General features: G+C 38.8%; 1 protein-coding gene across 15 annotated transcripts in view; it reads left to right on the top strand.

The window, feature by feature from the left end:
- Positions 1–21,871, top strand: part of SCEL (sciellin) — a 279,618-nt gene that overhangs the window by 199,291 nt on the left and 58,456 nt on the right. For 12 of the 15 annotated variants that reach the window (XM_057307882.1, XM_057307918.1, XM_057307912.1 and 9 more), the window contains 4 exons: positions 3,959–4,027; positions 4,839–4,877; positions 6,072–6,152; positions 8,202–8,267. In XM_057307882.1, coding sequence (XP_057163865.1) covers positions 3,959–4,027; positions 4,839–4,877; positions 6,072–6,152; positions 8,202–8,267 — 255 coding nt within the window. The remainder of the gene's footprint in view (positions 1–3,958; positions 4,028–4,838; positions 4,878–6,071; positions 6,153–8,201; positions 8,268–21,871) is intronic. The other 3 variants (XM_048215675.2, XM_057307913.1, XM_057307920.1) reach the window with 1 other exon arrangement.

Raw genomic sequence — 21,871 nt, 5'->3', positions numbered from 1 at the left:
AAAAAAATGAGTTTGTAGAAGTATACATTCAATATCTCATCTCCACAGCACTGAGTGGAGAGAGGAGTCAATATAACTGCCCATTCATTTTGGCCTTGTGGGCTATCCTGTTGCACCATTAATTGAAGACGGAAACCCTATTTCTAGGAATGGATCTGAAAGTGAGATAATTATGCCTTGAGAAAGGTAAATATGTAGGAGACCTAATCCTTTGTAGGCTGTGTATCTGAAGGTCTATATTGGACCAGTCAAGACAGAGCCTTGGAACATTAGCAATAAGCTAGATCAGACCTCACAGGCCTAGATGAGTCATTCTCAGCCTCCGCTGCAAATTAGAATCACTAAGACAGCTTTTAAACTTTACTGATAACTTGGTCCCACCACCTCTCACCCTCAAAATTCTGATTTACTTAGTCTGAGGTGGGACTCAGACATTTTTAAAGCTTATGATGTGAATCTAGTGTGCAGCCAAAATTCAGAGCCACCAGTCTAGCCCAAATCCTTCATTTCATGTCCCAGAAAATGAGGCCAGAGATGACCTCCTTTATTTACACAGAGGTTCAGTGGCGTGTTAGGTCGGCTCATTCCCCAGGCAGTCCTGAGTCCCAGCAGTATGCCACATCTCTCTAAGTGTGGAAATAGATGTGAGGGAGAGAACTGAGAAGTCAGGAAAAAAAGGCAAGTTCTATCAGGAGTCAGACTTTTCATAATGCTGGCCACTCCAAATGTGAGACAGGAAATAATTTTAGGAGGAAGATGATATCCAGGACGCACGTGTATATGTATTTCAATAATGCATTTGTTTAATTTTTAATTTTTATTTTTCAAAGGTTTAATTTTTAAGTAATCTCCACACCCAACATGGGACTTGAACCCACAACCCCGAGATGAAGAGCCAGCCCCATGCTCTACCAGCTGAGCCAGCCAGATGCCCCATAATAATGCATTTATTTTTAAATGAATATGAGAAAAGTACTGACTTTATATTTGGAGTTCTCTTTTTAAAAAATATACATGTAGGTAAAAGTATGAAGTGTTCTAAAGAAACATAAGTCAATACTAATGCTGTAGCACGCAATAGGGCCCAAATCCTCAATGTGGTTTAATGACTAATTTGGAAACCTAGGTTGTGGTGACCTCTAGTGTTCTCTTTTGGAAGTGTAACTTTTCCTTTGGTTTTTTTGATTATACCTCTAAATGACTATATTTGATCTCCAAGATTGACACTTATCAAAACAACCTATTTCGTATCACAGTTGGCAGAAACTTAATTTTCAAGAGAAATACAAAGTTAATCTCTCTAAGTAATAAGAAATTGACATGTATTGAAATGGTGGGTCAGAGTTTTCTCCATTATTACTCATAGACTGATCCCCCTAGTGGCATAGAAGAGATAGTGCAGGTGAAGAATAGTAAGTGTGGGAAGACGTGTTGACCTAATACAGGAATGTTGAAACAGTCACACTACAGAATCAGATGTATGACATTGGGCCCTACTGGAAAGACTTTGGAGATACCCTACTTCTTTAGCTGGGTGGCCAAGAGAAAGTCTTCTTAAGACTCCATTCATCTTCTCTGAGATTCCATTTTTCATCTATAAAATGAAAATAATTATGCCTCCCTTGTACGGATATTTTAAAGAGTAGAGGAAAAGGTATACAATAAGCAGCAAAGAGTAGGTAGCTACTTTTATTATTATATGCAGTATTGCCCACATAAGCTTACACTGTAGAATTTTTATTAACTTCATTTAATTTTAACATCAGAACTTGCCTTTATGTAAACCTTGAGAATATTTGATATTAAGGTTCTGTTTGCTTTAGAGAGATTGTTGTTCTCAGTGAACCAGAGTAGCAATTTCCCAAGATTATTTTCATCTCATATTAGGCTCTCATAGACAGCTATAAAGTCTGAGTAGAGTTTCCAAGGAACATTTAAGATTCAAGATTTAGGGTCACCTGACCTCTTACTTAAGGTACCCACAGTGGTTTACTACAGAGCCTTTTAAATATAAACTCAGAGGCTCAGTAGCAGTTAGCACAGGGGATATAGTTACAGTCCTTGGCCCGATGATCACCTTAGACAAGAGTTTTTTGTACATGGATTCTAGGAGCCTGTACAAGTTAATGCCTGGATTTTGAATGGTTTGTTGAGCATATGGAGCTTTGGAAGATTTCAATCTTCCTTCCTTTTTGCATTCAGGAGTTATCAGTTCGTGGCATTATGTACTATAAACAAAAACTTGTTTGGAGTTGACTCATAGCATTTTAATGTATCAGAGTTATTTACCCAATATTTTAGTTACACATATCAAGATGACATTAGGAATTGAAATCGTTTTAAACTTATGACAGTTAAGTCACATTTTCCCCCATATTAATTTTTTTTAGAGTGAGGAAAAGTTAGTGCCAATCCTTCCAGGAATAGTTTATATAAAGCCATGTACTAAAGCTGATGGTAAAATTGAAAGTTTAGAGAAAGTTATAGTAGACCCATAGTGTCGGATCAACAGAAAAGTTTTGGTGACCTTTTGTTTTCCTGAGCCTAATTTAGCTACATCCTAGTGTTGTGCAAGCCTGCAGAATGCTCCAGAGGATAGCCCCATGTCTTAGAAAGAGCCTTCCTATCTGAGGTGAGGGAAGGAAGGGAAGGAGGGTCTGCAGTCACGAGAGCCCACCATTGACATGGAGACCACGGGATTCCTAATTTGTCTTTTCTGACACAAGGGACAAATATACCTTTTCCAGTTGTGACCTCCTTGAGGAGACCTGAGATTTGAGGGATTAAAACCTCTGATGGCCAATAGAGGCTATTAACTAAATGTGTTAGTCAAAGTAAAGTAATTCACCAGGGTGAATGTCACCATTCTTTTAACAAGTTCCCTCTCTTGCCCCCAAATCTATGATGGTTTAACACAATAGAAGATTACTGTTCACTCTCTTCAGGGTCCAGTGTGATAGGCTGGAAGAGTAGGGGATGTGTCAGCTCCATGAAGTGACTCAGGGACCTAAGTTCATGTTTTGATGCTGCCATCTTCAACCCATGCACAATAAAACCATAGTGGGAAGAGGAAGAAAGAGCACGGAGGATCACATAAGAGGTTTTATGACGGGTCTGGAAGTAGCAGACAACATTTCTGCCCACATTCTTTAGTCTAGAACTCAATCACATGGTCCTGACTTAACTACAATAAAGAATGGGAAATGTGGTCTTCCTGTGGCTCAGAAGGAAAAGAAAATTAGTTTGGTAAACATATAGTATTGTCTGTGCCACAAAATATCTAAAAAATACTTGTCTTTCATTGCTGCTGTTTACAGACTTGGGAAGTACTGTCATTAGCTGGATATACAGTTGACAACACAGGGTTTAGGGGTGCTGACCCCTGTGCAATCGAAAATCCACAAAGAACTTTTGACTCCTGAAAACTTAAATACCCACTATAGACTGGAAGCCTTACCAATACCATAAACAGTTGATTAACACATATTTTGTATGTTATACATAACTGAATTCTTAAAATAAAGGAAGCTAGGAAAAAGAAAATGTTATTAAGAAAATCATAAAGAAGAGAAAATACATTTACAATACTGTACTGTATTTATTGAAAAAATCTTCATGTAAGTGAACCTGTGCACTTCAATCCATGTGGTTGAAGGGTCAACTGTATTATTAAATGATAATGAATATAAAATAGTGCATTAATGTTCCATGAATCAGAGAGGCTAGTAGAGGAGCATCAACCTTAAAAATTCCAAACTGTATCAAAATAGCCTCATAAATGGATTTTATCTTAAGTAGCTTTTTTAAATTGCAAAATATCCTAAAATGTAACAGCTGAAAACAAATCTCTTTACCAGCGGAAGGTTATATTGCGGAGTTATTCTTTCATGAAAGAGGTCTGAAAGGACTTTAATGATCTAAATGTTCATCCAAACTTGTGTCTTGTTTCTTTATTAAGGATCTCAGACAGAAATGATGCCACTAAAACATATAAGGCCAATACCTTGGATAACCGACTAACCAATAGGTACCAGTATCTTTTGACTTTGGGAAAGACCCAAGTACAATATTTTTCTAAGCATAACTTATTTACTTACAATTCTTCTGTTCTCCTTGATATCTTTCTGTAAATTCTTATCCTCTATTTTTTTTAACACAAAACTTCTGGAGTAAATATCTTTATTCCTCCTCATGGTTAGAGAAATAGAAAACCTTTGTTGCCTTGCTTAATTTTTTTTTTAAAGATTTTATTTATTTATTTGTCAGAGAGAGAGAGAGTGAGAGCACAAGCAGGGGGAGCAGCAGATAGAGGGAGATGCAGGCTCCCTGCTGAGCAAGTAGCCCAATGTGGGACTCGATCCCAGGACTCTGGGATCATGACCTGAGCGAAAGGCAGATGCTTAACCAACTAAGCCACCCAGGCATCCCTATTACCTTGCTTAAAAATTGAGAGTATTCATGGCTTCACGCCATCATTCTTACCACATTCATGTTTTTGTTTTAAGTTATCCTGGTGGCAAGAGTACGAATACATGTAAATACCAATTTTACATTCTTATTGCTAAAGAAAATTACTGAAGTCAACAGATGAAAGCATTGAACTTAAACCATAACTGAGTTTTCTGGAATAAAATGATTTCCTTTAGAATCTAGTACAAGACAAAAAGATCATGAAATCACCTTATCAAGTGTTTTCAAATATTGATGCTTTCTTTCTCTTTCTCTCAAGTAATGTCTAACTTTGAATAACAACTCTAAATTCATGGACAGTTGCATATTGGTGCAAATATTCATTCTTTGTTGCTACTGAAACTTTTGCCTTTTTTCCTTTTTACCAGAAACATGTCCACGTTTAGATCGCCAGAAGCAACAAAGACGTATGTATTTTTCTGACCGAAGTTACATTTTAAGAATAAAGTGTACTTCTTTGTATGTAATCAAGAAAAACCAGAGTATATGCCCCTCAGGCCAAAGTTTCATTATAATAAAGCCGCACTCCTGTCGCTTAGACAGAGTTTAGTAGAAATAAGAAAATGGTCCACAAAGTTTTAAATATTTACCATCTGGATTTTAACAGAAAAAGTCTACCAACCTCTGCTCTCACTAAACACCTAAACTTAAGTCATTCTTTTCTTCTTTCCTTTCTTTCTTTTTATTTTTTCCTTTTTTCTTTCTCCAAATTTTTATTTAATTTCCAGTTAGGATACCGTGTCATATTGGATTCAGGAGTAGAATTTAGTGATTCATCACTTACATACAACACCCAGGCTCATCATAACAAGTGCTCTCCTTAATGCCCATCCCCCATTTGATTTTTAATTTCCCCCCCCAAAACCTTTATTTTCCCCTGTTCTTATGGCTACTAACTTTCTTGCCCTACATTTCACTTGTTTTTCAAAACACCCATCACATTACAGTTCAACTGAGTCATGAAATCATAGGTTTGCTAGCAATCCATTTAGAAGAAGTACATTTTCTCTGAAATGTACTACTGGTGGTTATAAATAGCCAAACTAGGTGGATTTTTGAAAACAGAATTGGTTTTTAAATTTGTATTTACAAATAAAGTAATTTTCACCTTGGACCACACCTCTCCAGTAGTTGAAACAGGCCTGGGTCACCTCCATTTTTTTTTTTTAAGATCCATGTATATTAATAAATGCTAAATAGAGATTTTAAATGGTGTGATTTTGAAATATTTTCTTAAATAATCTAATGCTTTTAATGCAAAAAAAAATTCAATGTAATTCTGTTAGTCACAATATATACAGGATTATATATATAATACGAATCCAGAGCACATCAGAATTCACTGGTCTGGATTTCAGACACACAGTGCCATATAATGAATGATTTCATTCAGTTCCTTTAGTTCTAGTTACTTAGATGAAGGCCAGACAATTTATAAAATGGGCAAACTAAGGAAGAACTTGTTTTCTGTTCTTCTTTTGTCCATTGAAACATTTTGTGGTGGGTACAGAACAGGTGGGAATATGAGTAGATAAGAACTTTCAAAGGTGGGACAGCATAAAAAAGTTTCAAGAATGTGATTTGTGGCTATGATTCGACAGGCGACCTGGAGATTCGTTCAGTGCCAGCACCGCCAGCACCCCAGCTCCCAGCTCCGCTACAACTCCTGTAAAGAGAAAGAGGTACGATGGGCTTGTTGCCTCTGCTTCTTGCTGACATTCTCTAGAGGACTGTCCTTTATTAATTTTGGAACCAAATCATCCAACAAGACCCCCTGCAGCATTCGGAAGTTGGTCTCTCACCCTTGTTCCCTCCTCCCTTTCCAGGGATCCAGAGCCACTGGATTCTGCTGCCCTCAAACTTTGTTCCTTTTCCTCCTCATTTCCATTTCAAATGTGCAGTCTAGGGGTGCCTGGGTGGCTCAATTGGTTAAGTGTCTGACTCTTGATTTCGGCTCAGGTCATGATCTCGGGGTGGTGAGATTCAGCCCCAGGCGGGGCTCTGCGCTTGCTCAGTGTAGAGTCTGCTTGTGGATTGTCTCTTCCTCTGCTTCTCCAATAAATAAATAAATAAATAAATAAATAAATAAATAAATAAAACCCAAATATGTAGTCTTTTCTCCAGGTCCCTTGGGGTCTTGGATATCTAGGTAATGTTTTCGATGACAGAGCTCAGCAAAGGGTAAGCTATTTCAGGTAACACCTTTCATAGAGTCCTATTACAGGGAATGCCTTACCCTGAAATAATTATGACTGTAGGGTGGCCAAATGTTGCCGTGCTCCTGAAATCTGTCTGCATCGTTGCAGCCTCCTCTGTTCTGTAGATTGGGTTGACCCTACTTCCAAGTACAGAGTCAAAGGCCCCATCTCGAGACATTAGTCTGTGTTTGTGTGATTACTGATTCCTTCGACATCCCCTGGGTGGCCTCCCACCTCTGCCTATGCTGACTCCTATTTATCTAGTAGTCACGGAGGAGTAGCTAGACCTGTGATGGCAGAATATTCTTCATGAGACAGAATGTGATGGTCGAAGCAATTTTTGCTTGTAGGAGAGAACACAGTGCTCGTGAATCATGATTGAATGGAAAGTTAGTATTCACGAAACTCGTTGCTTTTAAAATGTTTTTATTTTCTTTGCCTGCACCTAAGACTGTGCCTAGTTTGGGTAGGTGCTCAATGTTTGTAGATAGACTGGCTGATTGCCAAAACGCTCCTGCAGTTGGAATTCTGGTTGTGTCTGCGGAGTCTCAGAAAATCTGATCACCTTTGTCTTGGACCCAAATTTCACATCTCCTACCCACTGCAAGAATCTTTCCTCTGACAGGTTAGGCATAATTCAGGATCATTGAAGTGAGCAATAAGACTCTGCTTTTGTGATATATGTTGGATTAGCTCTTGTGAGTAGCATTGACTACTTATATTGAGTTGAAATCTGCTTTGATTTATGCCCATCTCTTCTTTGTTCAGTCCTGTGTTGCCTCAGAAAATAGACGTGCTTCAAGAATTTAAAGCCAGCTCTCCTGTCCTCCTTATCCTAGCCTTTCCTTCTCTGGACTTTCTTCTGACATGTCACTCTCCTCTAAACCTCTTCATTTTTGGTCCATATCTAAGTCTTTCTGACAGAGCCCTAAGCTATCTTTATCAATTAAAATGAAGTGCTGGTAAATGTGAAGACATCTTTCTAATTGGATATAGGTATGTTTGTATATATGCATATGCATACAAATATATGAATACATAATTGAGGTTAGCGTTACTGGGGTGTTCACTTACGTTTTCGATACTCTTACTTCCAGAGTTTTTTTTTTAATCACGTAGCTTTCTAAAAACTCTAAATATAGAGTAGAACATAAGATTGGTTTTCTTATAAAATATTTCAGATATGCAGAAAATAGAAAAAGTGGTATGTGGGTGATAAACACCCATGACCCCACTAGCTAGATTAAACAAATATTTTCCAGATTCTCTTCATATTTCTTTTTAAAGAAATGTCCACATTTTAGTGTCAAGAAAATGGGGAAAGGAGCTCACTTGGGGAGCAGAGGCTAGATTGTAGTATAGTTACTTCCTGTTGAGTTAATGAAATAGTTTTCATTTTATTTCCAAGGCTTGTGGAAAAGTCATCTCAATGCCTTTTAACTGTCAAATTATTTTCAGCTCTTCCTGGTAGACATGTGAGTGGGATCAGGTCTTTCAAGTGCCACGTTTGTAACTGATGTTGTTTCTTAACAGACAGTCCTGGTTTCCGCCACCTCCTCCAGGTTACAGCGCCACCCCAAGCACGGGAGCAGGCAGAAGGTAAGGGAAATGTGTCAGATGTAATTGCTGTGTAACTTAACGGAAGAATGCATCATATATTGACAAGTATAATTGTGGGAGCTTTGGAATAAATTGGAGGAGATCTTGTGAATTCTGACAGCTGAACAAGTCAGTGCTCAGTAGGAGTGAGATCAGGCTACCAGTGCCTCTGGTAGGAAATCTGACAAGGTGTGAGGAGAAAGTAGCTGTATTAGTTTGCTAATGGCTGCTGTAACAAAGTCCCACAAACTGGGTGGCTTAAGAAAAATGTGTCTCACAGTTCCAAAGGCTTGAAGTCCAAGATCAAGGTACGGTAGGGTTGGTTCCCTCTGAGGGCTGGGAGGGAGAATCTGTTCTACACTCTCTCCTGGGTTTTGGTGGTTTCCAGTCACCCCTTGGTATTCCCGAGTCTGCATAAGCATCATCTAGATCTCTCCCTTCATCTTAACATGATGTTCTCCCTGAGTGCATGTCTATGTCCATATTTGCCCTTCTTAAGAGGACACCAGTCATATTGGATATGCGGCCCATCCTACTCCAGTATGACCTCATCCTAACACATCTAATTACATCTGCAAAAACCCTCTTTCCAAGTAAGGTCACATCTGAGGCCCTGTGAGTTAGGGCTTCAACATATGAATTTTGGGGGCATACAGTTCAACCTTCAAGTGGCAGAGGAGGGAACGGAATGAAGCACCAGATGGGGCTCCACTGTGAGCTCCTGGTACACCACCGCTTCCAGGCAGTGATGAACCCAGACAACTGGATAGGGATATGAGTTGCAAGTTCTTTGTAAACTTTAAAGAATAAATGGGTATTTTCTACTTTTATTTTTTTGCTGTTGTTGAGCTCAATAATTATAACTAAAATTACAGAGCATGTAGAGGTCGCCTTGTTCTATAAAATCCATGCTAGGAATGTTAACAGCAACCATTTGGTTTCATATATGATCATTGTATGCCAGATATTGTTCAAGGATCTTGGGATATCAGTGAACAAAACATGGAGCCTACATTCTGACCTTGAAAGAAGCAGACACATGTGCAGAACTCCTATAATTTATGCCATCTCTAACGCACAAAGAAAAATAGTCTCTGATTTGGTTTTGCTTTAGTGAATCTAAAATTGTTTTTATGTCTTCAACCCCCAGAATATCTTCACCAAACATTTCCATGTTCCAATGGGACTTATTTTCCTAATTCAACAATTGGAAAAGAGAGTTATTAAACAATGTGCTTGTTTAGCATAAGATTGTTTTATTTCCTAAAATTGTCATCTGTTGTGTAGGCTTTTAATGTCTCTTTTATTTCCAAATAATAGAAATATTTGGAAATAAATGTCCTTTATTACAATTTAGGTTGGCTCTAAAAGGATGTAAATAAATTCAGTTGATCAATAGACAGAAAGACCTCAGGTTGCTTTTTTCACACATGTTGCATCTCTCTCTCTCTCTCTCTCTATATATATATATTATATATTATTTGTATATGTATAATTATTAAACATGTTGAACAATCTCAGCTTGGAATTACATCAACCTTCTGTTAAAATACTTTCTTTTTGGGGTGCCTGGGTGGCTCCGTTGTCAAACGTCTGCCTTCGGCTCAGGTCATGATCCCAGCGTTCTGGGATTGGGCCCCAGCATTGGGCTCCCTGCTCAGTGGGAAGCCTGCTTCTCCCTCTCCCACTCCCCCTGCTTGTGTTCCCTCTCTCGCTGCCTCTCTCTGTCAAATAAAAAAATAAAATCTTTTAAAAACTTTAAAAAAAAACTTTATTTTTAAACCTCTTCATCTATAAGTGACTTCCAATGATATGAACTGCCAAGTATAGATTATGTTTCTAATTTAAAACCTTGTTTCCCCTCAGAAAGTGTTTGGATATGTCTCTATGAGTGACACCCTTCATGGAGCTACCTAAGTGGGGAAAATATTGACTAGGAGTTTTGCTAGTTACTATTGTTTCCTGAGTATTTTAAGATCCATCCAATTTTGTCTTGATAAATAATAACTGGTACTTAGGAATATTTATTACTTATTTCTAAAATCTTATGTTCATCTTCTATTTATTATTCCAATATTAATGTAAATTATCATTACAATAAGCAACTGGTTATATAACTGTGTAAGAATACAGCAGGATTATTCATGAGTTAATATCTCACGCTTTCAATGTCCATTGAGCTTGTGCATCTCTGTTTGCACAGAACTGGTATTGCTTGGCTAAATGCCCTTACAATTTATGCATTGCTGGATGTAATTTACATGGATGATAAAATGAGTCTCAATGCTCCTATTTCTGGTTCCTGGATCAGGTCCATAGCACCAGAACTAAAGGAAAGAGAAGATTATTGGACTAGGTTGATCAGTTTAGATACCCTTTCCTTTTTTAGAGGCACAGATTATTAATATAATGGCTAAACTAAAAGATTCCTCTTTGAGGATCAGAGCTAATGTCATGCCAAGCTTTCAGGGAAAGGAGGGAATAATAACAATATAGCAATGCCTTTGATTTCTAAAGTGCTTTTCTTTGGAAGAGCTCAGAGTACAGCTTCTGTTTCTCACCTTTAATGCCAGTGCATTCCTAGGGCTGAAAAAGAGCCTTTTCAGTGAAAGCTGAAAAATAGAAGCAATTATTAAATGATAAAAGGAAGAAAAGGATTCAAAAAGAGATCTTTGTCCCTAGAAGAACACAAAGAAAATGAAAATAGGTCAAAAAATATAAAAATGGGGGACTATGATTTTTAATACTAGCTAATAGCTCAATGCTAAGCATATTTCCCCCATCCCTCACTTATACGTTGGTCCCCTTCTCTGTTTTCCCATGCTCATGTCTCCTGCAAGAGAATTTCCCCTTAATACTGACACTTTTGCTCTCCTTCCTGTTCTTCATTTTATAAACCTTCATTTCTCTCATCACCTGATCTTTCCCAGAGATTTCATTTCCTCTCACACACCCCTGTCTGTGCAGCACATTTGAAAAGACCGCCAGACTTCCCACCATTGTCGGAGTGAATTCTTTTCTTCAACTCTTCTCCCCCTTGACGTCTCCATGGCCTTTGACACCATGGATCACACCATCCCTCAGTTGTTCCTTTCTTACAGGCTATGGAAAATTCAAGCTTAATTGTGTTTGAATTGGAAACTTGTGTTGGCATCATGTTTGGATTAAAATCTATCACAGGCATGATGTAAGCTGCCTTACAAAGCATCTCAAGCTCTTTTATCAGCAGAAGAACCCATGCTATCATAGCTTTACCTATATTTATATGTATACATATACCTATACCAATGACTGTATAGGACTGTGTTTACGTCTATATCTCTTTCTGTGTCTACATCTATAACTATACCTACATGTAATACTGTGTACAATTAACATAAGACTGGTGAGTTCAACTAGAGATTAAATGAGAAAATCTAATTTTCTAAAATTGCCATATCTTACAGCTAAAGAAAAGAAGCAATTTCTTAAAACAGGTATCCTTTTGTGTATAATATACATTAGTCTTATGATGAGAGGTTAAGATCTGGGTGATCAAACAGAATTTTGGAGTTAAGAGTTAAATATCTTTGAAAGCCTCTTGCCTTTTTTTTTTTTTTTTTTATAAAACAAGAATGAAGAGAGAAGCTGTGGTTCATGGTAACAAGGCATAGCATGTAAAGTTTGAAACTTAAATAAAACCTTTTTGTGATTTCTTTTTTTTTTTTTAAGATTTTATTTATTTATTTGACAGAGAGAGACAGCCAGCGAGAGGGGGAACACAAGCAAGGGAAGTGGGAGAGGAAGAAGCAGGCTCATAGCGGAGGAGCCTGATGTGGGGCTCGATCCCATAACGCCGGGATCACGCCCTGAGCCGAAGGCAGACACTTAACCGCTGTGCCACCCAGGCACCCGCCTTTTCATGATTTCTAAGGCAGCTCCTTGGTCACTGGGATAGGAATATTCTCTAACCTCCTCTTCCTTTTCTTGCTGAGAAGGGAAACAAGCAGCATAGTATTTGAGTAACCTATGTCAACAAGGTTATTTCTTCTGAAATAGTCTTATCAAATGCCCCAGAACCTATAATTTCTTTTCATTTTATTTAAGACTGAATCAAGATTTAACTTTTATAATTGCTGTTCCTTGTTACTGTCATCTGTCTCTCTTCCTACCTCTGTGATCAAACCCTTGCTTCACTGGTTTCCCCCCTTTCTATGTTCAAACCCCTTTCATCTTAAAAAATAGCTTCTTAAAAATTAAAAGCCTAGGAGGGCCTGGGTGGCTCAGTTGGTTAAGTGTCAGACTGTTGATTTTGGCTGGGGTCACGATCTCAGATTTGTGAGATCGAACCTCACATAGGCTCTTTACCCAGTGTGGAGTCTGCTTAAGATTCTCTCCCTCTCCCTCTGCCCCCTCCCCATGCACACTCATTCTCTGTCTCTCAGCAAAGAAAAAAAAGAATAACCTGGGGGCTCCTGGGTGGCTCATTTGGTTAAGCATCTGACTCCTGATCTCAGCTCAGGTCTTGATCTCGTGGTCCTGAGTTCAAGCCCAGCCTTGGTCTCCCTGCTGGCCATGGATCCTACTTAAGAAAAAATAAACAAATAAATAATAATAATAATAATAATAGCTTAATTACACAAATCTATTCGACTGGCACCTTATCTCTCCATTGCAACCGGTTTTCAGAAAAATTGATGATACTTGTCATCTTTATTTTCTGATTCCCACCACCAATTAGTTCATAGAAACAGCTCTCCTCAAGGTCACAAATGACCTTGCTGATAAATTCTTGTTGACATTTCAGTCCCTATGACTACTTAACCTTTCAAAAGGCATCACTGGCTATTCATGCCTTTAGGAAATCTCTCTCCTTATCTTTTGAGAAACTCCCTGTACCCCCACCATCCCCCACCTTAAACATAGTCCGGTGTTTCCTTCCTCTACCTATTCTTTTTCAGTCTCCTTTGCCACCTCATCATTCTATACCAGCCATTAATTGTTGATGCTCCTAAAACCTCAGATTTCCTCCCCTCTTCTCAGTCTGTATTTTGCCCCTCCACAGGTTCTCCATGCCCAGGGCCTCGGTGACCACGTGTGTGCTCTTGACTTCATTTATATCCACTTCACACCTCTCCTCTGAGTGACTTTGAATAGCCAACTGTCGGCTCAACACTTTCCCTTAAATTTCTCAAAAGCTTTGCAAACCTAATATGTTCAAATAAAATTCCTAATTTTCCACACTAACCTGGTGCTCTATCTCAATTAATAATACCATCCTTCAGCCCATTGACACTTGAAACTTGAAGTTATTTTTTATACTTTTCTTTTGTTAATCACCAATATCCAATCCATTTAGTAAGTCTTATCAATTTATCTACAAAGTGCCTCTTGAATCCATATGTCTCCCTCCATTTCTATCATCATATCTTTTCTGGAGTACAGTAGAGGCTACCTAGGTATTCTCCCTTCATCCACCCTGATACCCAGTCCCCTAATCTCTTCTTTACACAGCTGCCCAAGTGATATTTATAAAAGGATAAATGGAACATATCAACCTCCTAAGTAAAAATATAACTTTTCATTTTTCTTAGAATAAAGACCCAAATCCTTAGCACTGATTGCCTGCCCTTACCTGGCTTCCATCCCTCATAACTCCCCTTTGCTGTCTGTTCTAGTCACGTAATCTGTTTTAAACGCACCATATCCCACCCTCTGTAGACCCTTAGCATATTACGTCCTCTCTGCTTAGAATCCTGTCTTCTTCCCCCTTTGGGGGCACTTACATTCTTGTGGCCATATTCTCATCTGGTTTTTCTTCAAGGTATCACTTCTTACGCATATCTGTTCTAGTCTCTCTGCTTCATACTCACTCAGGTATAGGAGATGGTAGCTTTCCCCCTTTGATTTGTCCAAATACCACACAAGATTTGTCCAAATTGCACAAGATTTTAATAAAGATGTGGGATGGTTACAGTGCTAGTAATACATTGCAGAAGCCCAGACTAAACAAGGTCAAGTATAATATTAGAAATTCCTGTCTGTTAGTTCTTTGGCCACACCTGTTATTGGTTATTTCTTCTTGGCTAGCATTTCTCTACAGGCTTGATCTTGTTGCTATTTTGCTCAGTAGCCCCTCACTCCTTCTTTCTTCCATCTCTTTTTTCTCTCTCCCTACCCCCTCCTTCTCCTCTCCCCTCTTCCCTCCACCCCTCAAATTTCTATTAATTATTTATGCGGGCAGTTTCGTTCTGTCTTTGCTGCACCAGGCTTTTCTCAGAAAATCTCATACCCGTAACATTTTTATGATGATATATTCTTTCTTTGGGAGGCACTCTATGCTATCATTTAAAATAAAACTATTTTCTTGTGTCACAATAATATAAACATCCAGCCACCCACACTTAAAACTGTCATTGACCTCTCTATCTGTGGTCATTGTAGCGAGTGTGAGGGACATGAGTGCCATTTAAGAAAAAAAGATATGACCACTTGGGGGTAGTTGCACACTTCGAGCCTTATTTGGAAGGTGCTTTGATAGGTTAGCCTGGGAAGAGAGTCACTCCCAACATAAGACTTTCCAAAAACAACTGCACAGGAGCCACCACCCAGAAGGGGAAGAGGGCAAAGGAACTCCTGAAGGAAAGGGAGATTCATAGAAGGGGACTTCATATCTAGGTGATGCCATTCAGCAGCATGGCTGGCCGTTCCTGGGTCAGAGAACTGGGACAGGCAGAAGCAATGTGGGGTCTTTTATGGCTCCCAAAGTTGGATAATATGGATGCAGAAGAAATCACAATACAGGATCAGCTGTGGGATCATGAGAAAAGCATCAACATTCTCTGGGAACTCTGATGTGGTAGGGAGAGCTTCTAACAGGGAATTCAGGGAAAAGGTCTTAAAAGAGGTGTGGTATTTGGGGGAAGAGAGGAATTATATAATACTAGGTTTTCAAGCCCAGGGTGATTTTAAGCCTAGTGATGCCACCCATGAGTGTAGGAAGAAACAAGAGCAGAATGGGGAAGAAACAAGAGCAGAACGTGGAATATGCAGTTGGTTTTAAGAGGCTGTGCATTGATTTGAGTGGGTAGAGTCTGGGTTCCTGAAAAGATATATTTGTGGAGGTGATTACCAAACAGTGGGAAATGGGGGAGGTGTTCAGGGAAGAGGTTGGTGCCACAGATCCAGGTTTGGGCATGATACCAGAGATTTAAGTATGGTATCTTCAGAAGTGGAGAAAATATTAAATGAGAAGGGAACGAAAGTTGAACCTTGATGTGTGTCTACACATCAAGTGGTGAAGGAGGAACCAGAAAATGAGACTGTAACTGGTGCAGTTGCCTGGTAAAGTTGGAGTGGAATACGAGGTCAGTGGGCGGGGGGGGGGGGGGGAGTTGGGGAGGCAGAATAAGTGGCTGCGCTCTGCATCCCAAACCAGCCCATCCTTCGAAGTCTAGTATGAATCTCACTTCCACCACACACCTTCCTCAGCCCAAGGGGTTGTTTTTATCATCTGAACTCAAAAAGCTTACTGTCTACAATTCTCACTTGGCAATTAATTGTCCATTACCTTAGAACATTACTTATTTTCATGGTATTCTCATTAACTAGATGGCATCATCTTATAATTCTTTGAATCACACATACAACTTTATCCATAGTAATTTGTTAATAAGTACATATTGATAAATGAATTGTAATATGTCTTAGTAAGTACAAGATATGGAATTTCCTCAAGCCATTATCATATTTGTCTTTTTGTAGTTTGACTTTATTCTATGTACTTAAGCTATGATGACTGTTTAAATAGCTCCCTCTCTCTCTCTCTCTCCCCTGACTGTGTCTGTCTCTCTATCTTTCCAAAACAATTACTGAGCTCTGACTATGTGCTAGGAAAGCACTTTGCTAGAAGCCAAGAATACAGAGATATGTAAGACCTAGTCCCAATTTCAAGGAAGTCAAAGTGTATCAAGGAGTCAGTTTGAGCCAGGAGTGCTAAACATGAAGACTGGCCAAAATTGAGAGCAAGTCCTTGAGGGTATGATAATCACAAAGGTTGCGATAACCACAAAGTATGTGGAGGCACGGGGAGGGAGCCAATAGAGGATGTGTTTGAGATACAGTAGGATAAACAAGAGTAAGCCAGGTACAGGACAAGGTGGGGATGGAGCCATTCCAAGAAGAAAGGAGGGAAGGAGCAAAGATTCTAATGCCAGAGAGCATGGTGTGAGTGTACACTCATGCACACGCATGCACACATGCATGCATACCCATGTATCTGTTTATGTGTGTGGAACTATGGGACTTCTGTCCAAGAGGCATTCTCTGCATTCATTCTCTATCAGTTCTGCTTAGTGATAGCAGGAAATCTAGTAATTGCAAATTCAATGTCATATGGAAAAATGTCTAGATATCCATTTGTAGATATCTATTTATAACTTGTGATAAGTTTAGGTACTTTTTCAGAATATCATGTTTCTTTTTTAAGAGTTAGTGCTTTGCTGTTATATGATTTGAGCTCTGAGTATGTGCTAGAGATTGTGAAATATATAAAAGAAATGCAAATGTCATCACTTGGGTAATTGTTAGGTAAGAGCCAGTGAAGTCTGCTTTTTCCCACTGCTTTAAGATGTATCAGAAAGCTTGATGCAAAACCATTCGTCAGCAATCACTAGTGTATGTCTTCAGTTTGCAAGTTCTTGAACTTTTCCTCATTTTTGAGTCCTTCAAAAGAGTGATGACATTTGCCAAGTTTGAGCCAGGGCATGGATAATAGGTGCCATTCATGAGAAATATTCAGGCACATCACAATGTAGTGTGAACACAGCATTTCTAGGAAGTTGATGTTGAACTTGCTTCTGATTTCAGAACCAACCATTAAATGTATTGTTTATGATACATTCAAGTGCTTCTAACTATGTGTTTAGGTGACTTAGAAATTCAGTGGTTAAATGGCATGTGGAGTTCATTTAAGGAACTCACTGAAGCTAAATTAAGGTAGTTGCTTAACAGGTAATATGAATATTTATGATGTTACCCATTATGGTGATTCAAGACCAGCAATGAAGCCACTGCCACCACCACCACTACTAAAACACCAATGTGTGGCTTTTCTTTTTTTCTGGAATCATTTCTGAAGACAGAGAAGAAAATATATGACTTCTGAAAAAATTAAAATAGTGGAAACATACCTAAGAAATTTCTGTAGGAAATTGCCAATAAATGCTTGCTACATACTTTTATAATTTCTCATCCATATTTGTTTCAACCTCTTCCTCTTCAGTGGTTTTCACTTTCACTTAGCTGATTGGTAGAGTTGAAGGAGGAAAGAAAATCCTGATTGAGATGTGAGTTGCCATGGCAACTTTGCACTGGTTATATTTTTCTGTCTGTAACTATAAATGGTAAAATGTAACCTTTCTAATTATACTGCTACATTTTTAACTCTATTGGTACCAAACACTCTGCAAAGTTTGTTGTCATGGTAAATTAAATCAATATATTTTATTTTTATCTCAACCAAAATCTTTGTATTAACTAGAATCTGTTTTATAAAACTTAAGATTCTAAGGCTCTTAGTAAAATGTCAAAGTACAGTGATTTTAAAATTTTATCTGAATGCCTAGAAATACCCACTGTAGGGGCGCCTAGATCACTGTCAGTTAAGGGTCTGACTCTTGATCTTGGTTCAGGTCATGATCTCAGGGTCATGAGACGGAGCCCCACCTTGGCTCCAGGCTGGATGTGAAGCTTACTTAGGATTCTCTCTCTCCCTTTGCCCCCCCTTCCCCTCCCACTCATGCATGTGCTCACGTGTGTTCTCTCTCTAAAAAAAAAAAAGAGAGATAGAAGAAAGAAATACCCATTCTAGACATTCAAAATAATTAAAATGTTAACCTGAAATAAGGTTTCGAATAATGTTATTTTTGAATAACGTTGTTTGAATAGAATGAGGAGAGAGATAATTCAAAATGTGTCAAAGAAGGGCTTAACCTTTAGCATCGAGTTCGTTGTTTTTTCAATCCTATGAGGTCAACATAGACAGTTTCTATTTCACAAAGCTGGTTTTAAGTAACTCATACAGTCAAACAACAACCACCAAAGGCATCCCTGCTTCCCCCCAATCCAGATTCCACCAGCCTTGCTCCCTTGGAGCCCCTGTTGCCTCTCCTGCTGCTGGGGGAACCCCTTGAAGTGTGATGAAGTGGGGGTCTTCAGGTTCAGAAGCAGGGGCAAGGAAGAAGCTGTGAGAATCAGGACACCTAGCGGCAAGCGCCCTGCCAAGTCCCTCTGCCCCAACCATAAAAAGCAAACAGTTGGAGGTGTTTTGTTTTTTTTAAATGTATTTCTCCCTTTAGCAGTATTGTTCGAAGGTCTATCAACTAGAGATTATAAATTGCACCTCAGCTAAAAGCATGAAAATTCTGAGAGGTTAAAGGGGCTGTCTCTGGTCACCCAAATCTTAGTGTCAATTACCTAAATCATTTTTCTAACCTGATGGAACTGGGCAGAACTGGGATGCGCTGAGGTATGGTGGCTTGAATTTCATGAATAGGGGATGACTTTGGAGCAAGAAGACAGAGCATCCCGGGTATTGTGTAGTGTGGGTGACAGGAGCATACTATGCCGTAGGAACTGGGCTTCTAAGTGCCTAGGGAGAGGGCAGTGGGAAAAGTGGGTGGGGGGTGCAAGGACCCACATTTTACTTAGGAGTGTCTGCACACTTGGTGACACTTCTTTGTCTTCTGATCTTTCTTCTTCCTGTGTCAGGCATATACAGCAAATTAGGTACATGGAGTCACACAGTGTATATAGCCTTTTGAAACTGGCTTCCTGCACTTAGCGTAATGCATGTGGGATTCATCCACACTCTTGTGTGCATCAATAGCTTATTCCTTTTCATTGCTAAATAGTATTCTGTTATATGGAGCTACACAGTTTACTTATCCATTCACCTGGTGAAGGAAATTTGGGTTGTTTTTGTGGGCTTTACACATTCACATCCAGGTGTTAGTGCATACATGTTTCTTGGTGTGATCATTTCTCTTGAATAAATGCCTACATGTGGAATTGCTAGGTCATATGGCTGGCATATGTGTAACTTTACAAGAAGCTGCCAGTTTGTAAGGGGGCTATGCTATTTTGCACCCCACCAGCAATGCATGAGAGTTCAAGTTGTCCCACTTCTTTAACATTACTTAGTATTGTCAGCTTTTAAAAGCATTATTTTAGCCATTCTAATAGGTGTGTTGTGTAGCTCATCCTGGTTTTAATTTGCATTTCCCTGGAGACTAATGACGTCAAACATATTCTCGTATGCTTACTTGTCATCTGTACATCTTTTCTGGTGAAGTATCTGTTCAAATCACTGGCCTATTTTTTTCACTTGGTGGTTTGTTTACTTACTGTTGACTTTTGAGTTTTAAAAAATTATATACTGCTTACAAGTCCTTTGTCAGATATGTGATTTGCAAATATTTTTTCCCAGTGTGGCTTATATTTTCATTCTCTTAACAATGTATTTTACAGAGCAAAACTTTTTAATTTAATGAAGTCCAACTTATCAAGTTATTATTTTTTTAGTGAATTGTACTGTTGGTGTCATACCTGAGAACCCTCTCCCTAACCCATGGTTAGAAAGATTCTTCTCCTAAAAGTTTTATACTTGTATATTTTATATATAGGTCTATGATCCATTTTGGGTAGACTCCTTTTTAATACTAAAAATTTTTACAACTTCACCTGATAATAATTGAACTGTTTTTATTATGTCTTTGAGACAATATCTAAGGACCAAAAGCTGCTATGAATTCAGCAATACTTAAAATTTTGTGTCACTTTGTGTCTATTGACCAGAAAATATAGACATATTTTCTTATAAAGCTGACATGAATTAAGCTAATTGAAATTGTATTAACCACAGTTGCATCTACACACATTTGGAAAGTGCAGTATATAAATGTGCAAGGTGCTTAGTCTGCAGCAAGTGCTTGGGCTCTGTGGAATTGAAGATGCTTTGCAATAATGCTGCCTTCCCACAGTCATGTAATAGTTTGCCAGCCACGGATCTGGACGGATTTCTCTTTTTATAGATAAAGAAGCAGAGGTTCAGAGAATCAGCCCTCTTTCTGGGGTCAAACTGCGTTAGTGGCAAAGCTAGTCTAGAACCTAGGTCTCTGGAATTTGAGTCCAGTGCATTCTCTATTGCTGTGTTATGGTTTATTGAAATGACCCCTGACCACCAAGAAGTGAGACTTCATTACAGGAATCATTCTTTTGAACATATGCCTTGCATTCAATAAGCTCTTTGGGAGTAAGGACCATGCCTTTTCTAGTCTTTGAATGCCCGTTTTTGCTCTGCGTTGCTATGTGTTGTAGTATTATACTTGGGGCATTTGTGGTATAAGTTCTCATTGAGCTAATGATGCCATCCTTGGACGAGGAAGCAATGCAGGACCACCTACCATTATTAGATTTTCACTGGGAATACCAGGAAGAGTATTGGTTTGAAGCACATGAGATTCAACATCAGAAAAACTAAGTTGAAACCTTGGCTGAGCTACTTACTAGCACCATGATGCAGGGAAAATTACTCAACCTTTTTGACTCATTGAAAAAAATATACTCCATGGGATAAATGTGTGGATGGACCAAAATAATATTTGTAAGAGCTTGGCGAAGTTAGCATGGTGCTGAAACTCAAAACGTGTAAGTTCCATCTCCTTTGTCTTTGTTGTTAAAAATTCTGTGTGTGGGAAACAAAGGCTAAGCATGATGGAAAGGGAAAACCAAACTCAGAGTTAAATGTTAGAGTCAATTATTCTTGTTTCAACCTGGGCGTGTGCTGTGGTAATGAAATGCTCTTCACAAAGGCAGTCAAACAGAACTCATACAGCCAGGCATGTTGTGCAAAAATGCCATAAGAGGGGGCCCCTGGGTGGCTCAGTTGTTAAGCCTTCAGCTCGGGTCAGATTCCAAGGTGCTGGGATCGAGCACCACCCCGTGTTGGGCTCCCTGCTCAGTGGGGAGCCTATTTCTCCCTCTCCCTCTGCCTGCTGCTCCCCCTGCTTGTGTGCCCTCTGTCAAATAAATAAAGAAAATCTTAAAAAAAAAAAAAAAGCCATAACGGAAAGAAGTGATCTTTGTAGCAGCATGTGAAAATGAAGTAACATAAACCACTTCATGGGGTTCTTTCTTTCTTTTTTTTTTTTTACACATGAATGACATAATATTTTATTTTTCAATAAAAGAGGAATATCATTATTGTTAGGATAAGTGATAGGATAAACTAATGGGGGTGGCAAATGTCAGCATTTTTTTAAATGTTTTTTTTATTATATTATGTTAGTCACCATACAGTACATCCCTAGTTTTTGATGTAAAGTTCGATGATTCATTAGTTGTGTATAACACCCAGTGCACCATGCAATACGTGCCCTCCTTACTACCCATCACCAGCCTATCCCATTCCCCTACCCCCCTCCCCCCTGAAGCCCTCAGTTTGTTTCTCAGAGGGTTATTTCTATTAGCTCTGGCCTTTGGGCTATTATCTGCAAGTTTTCCCATTCTTGTGAAAGCTGCCTTTTTATTCCTGAAAGTTATTCTTTACAATCATAGTCACTAAT

This window comes from Ursus arctos, unplaced genomic scaffold (assembly GCF_023065955.2).
Source record: "Ursus arctos isolate Adak ecotype North America unplaced genomic scaffold, UrsArc2.0 scaffold_10, whole genome shotgun sequence".
Taxonomy (NCBI): Eukaryota; Metazoa; Chordata; class Mammalia; order Carnivora; family Ursidae; genus Ursus; species Ursus arctos.
The sequence above is the reverse complement of the archived record's forward strand: the minus strand, read 5'-3'. Positions and strand labels throughout refer to the sequence as shown.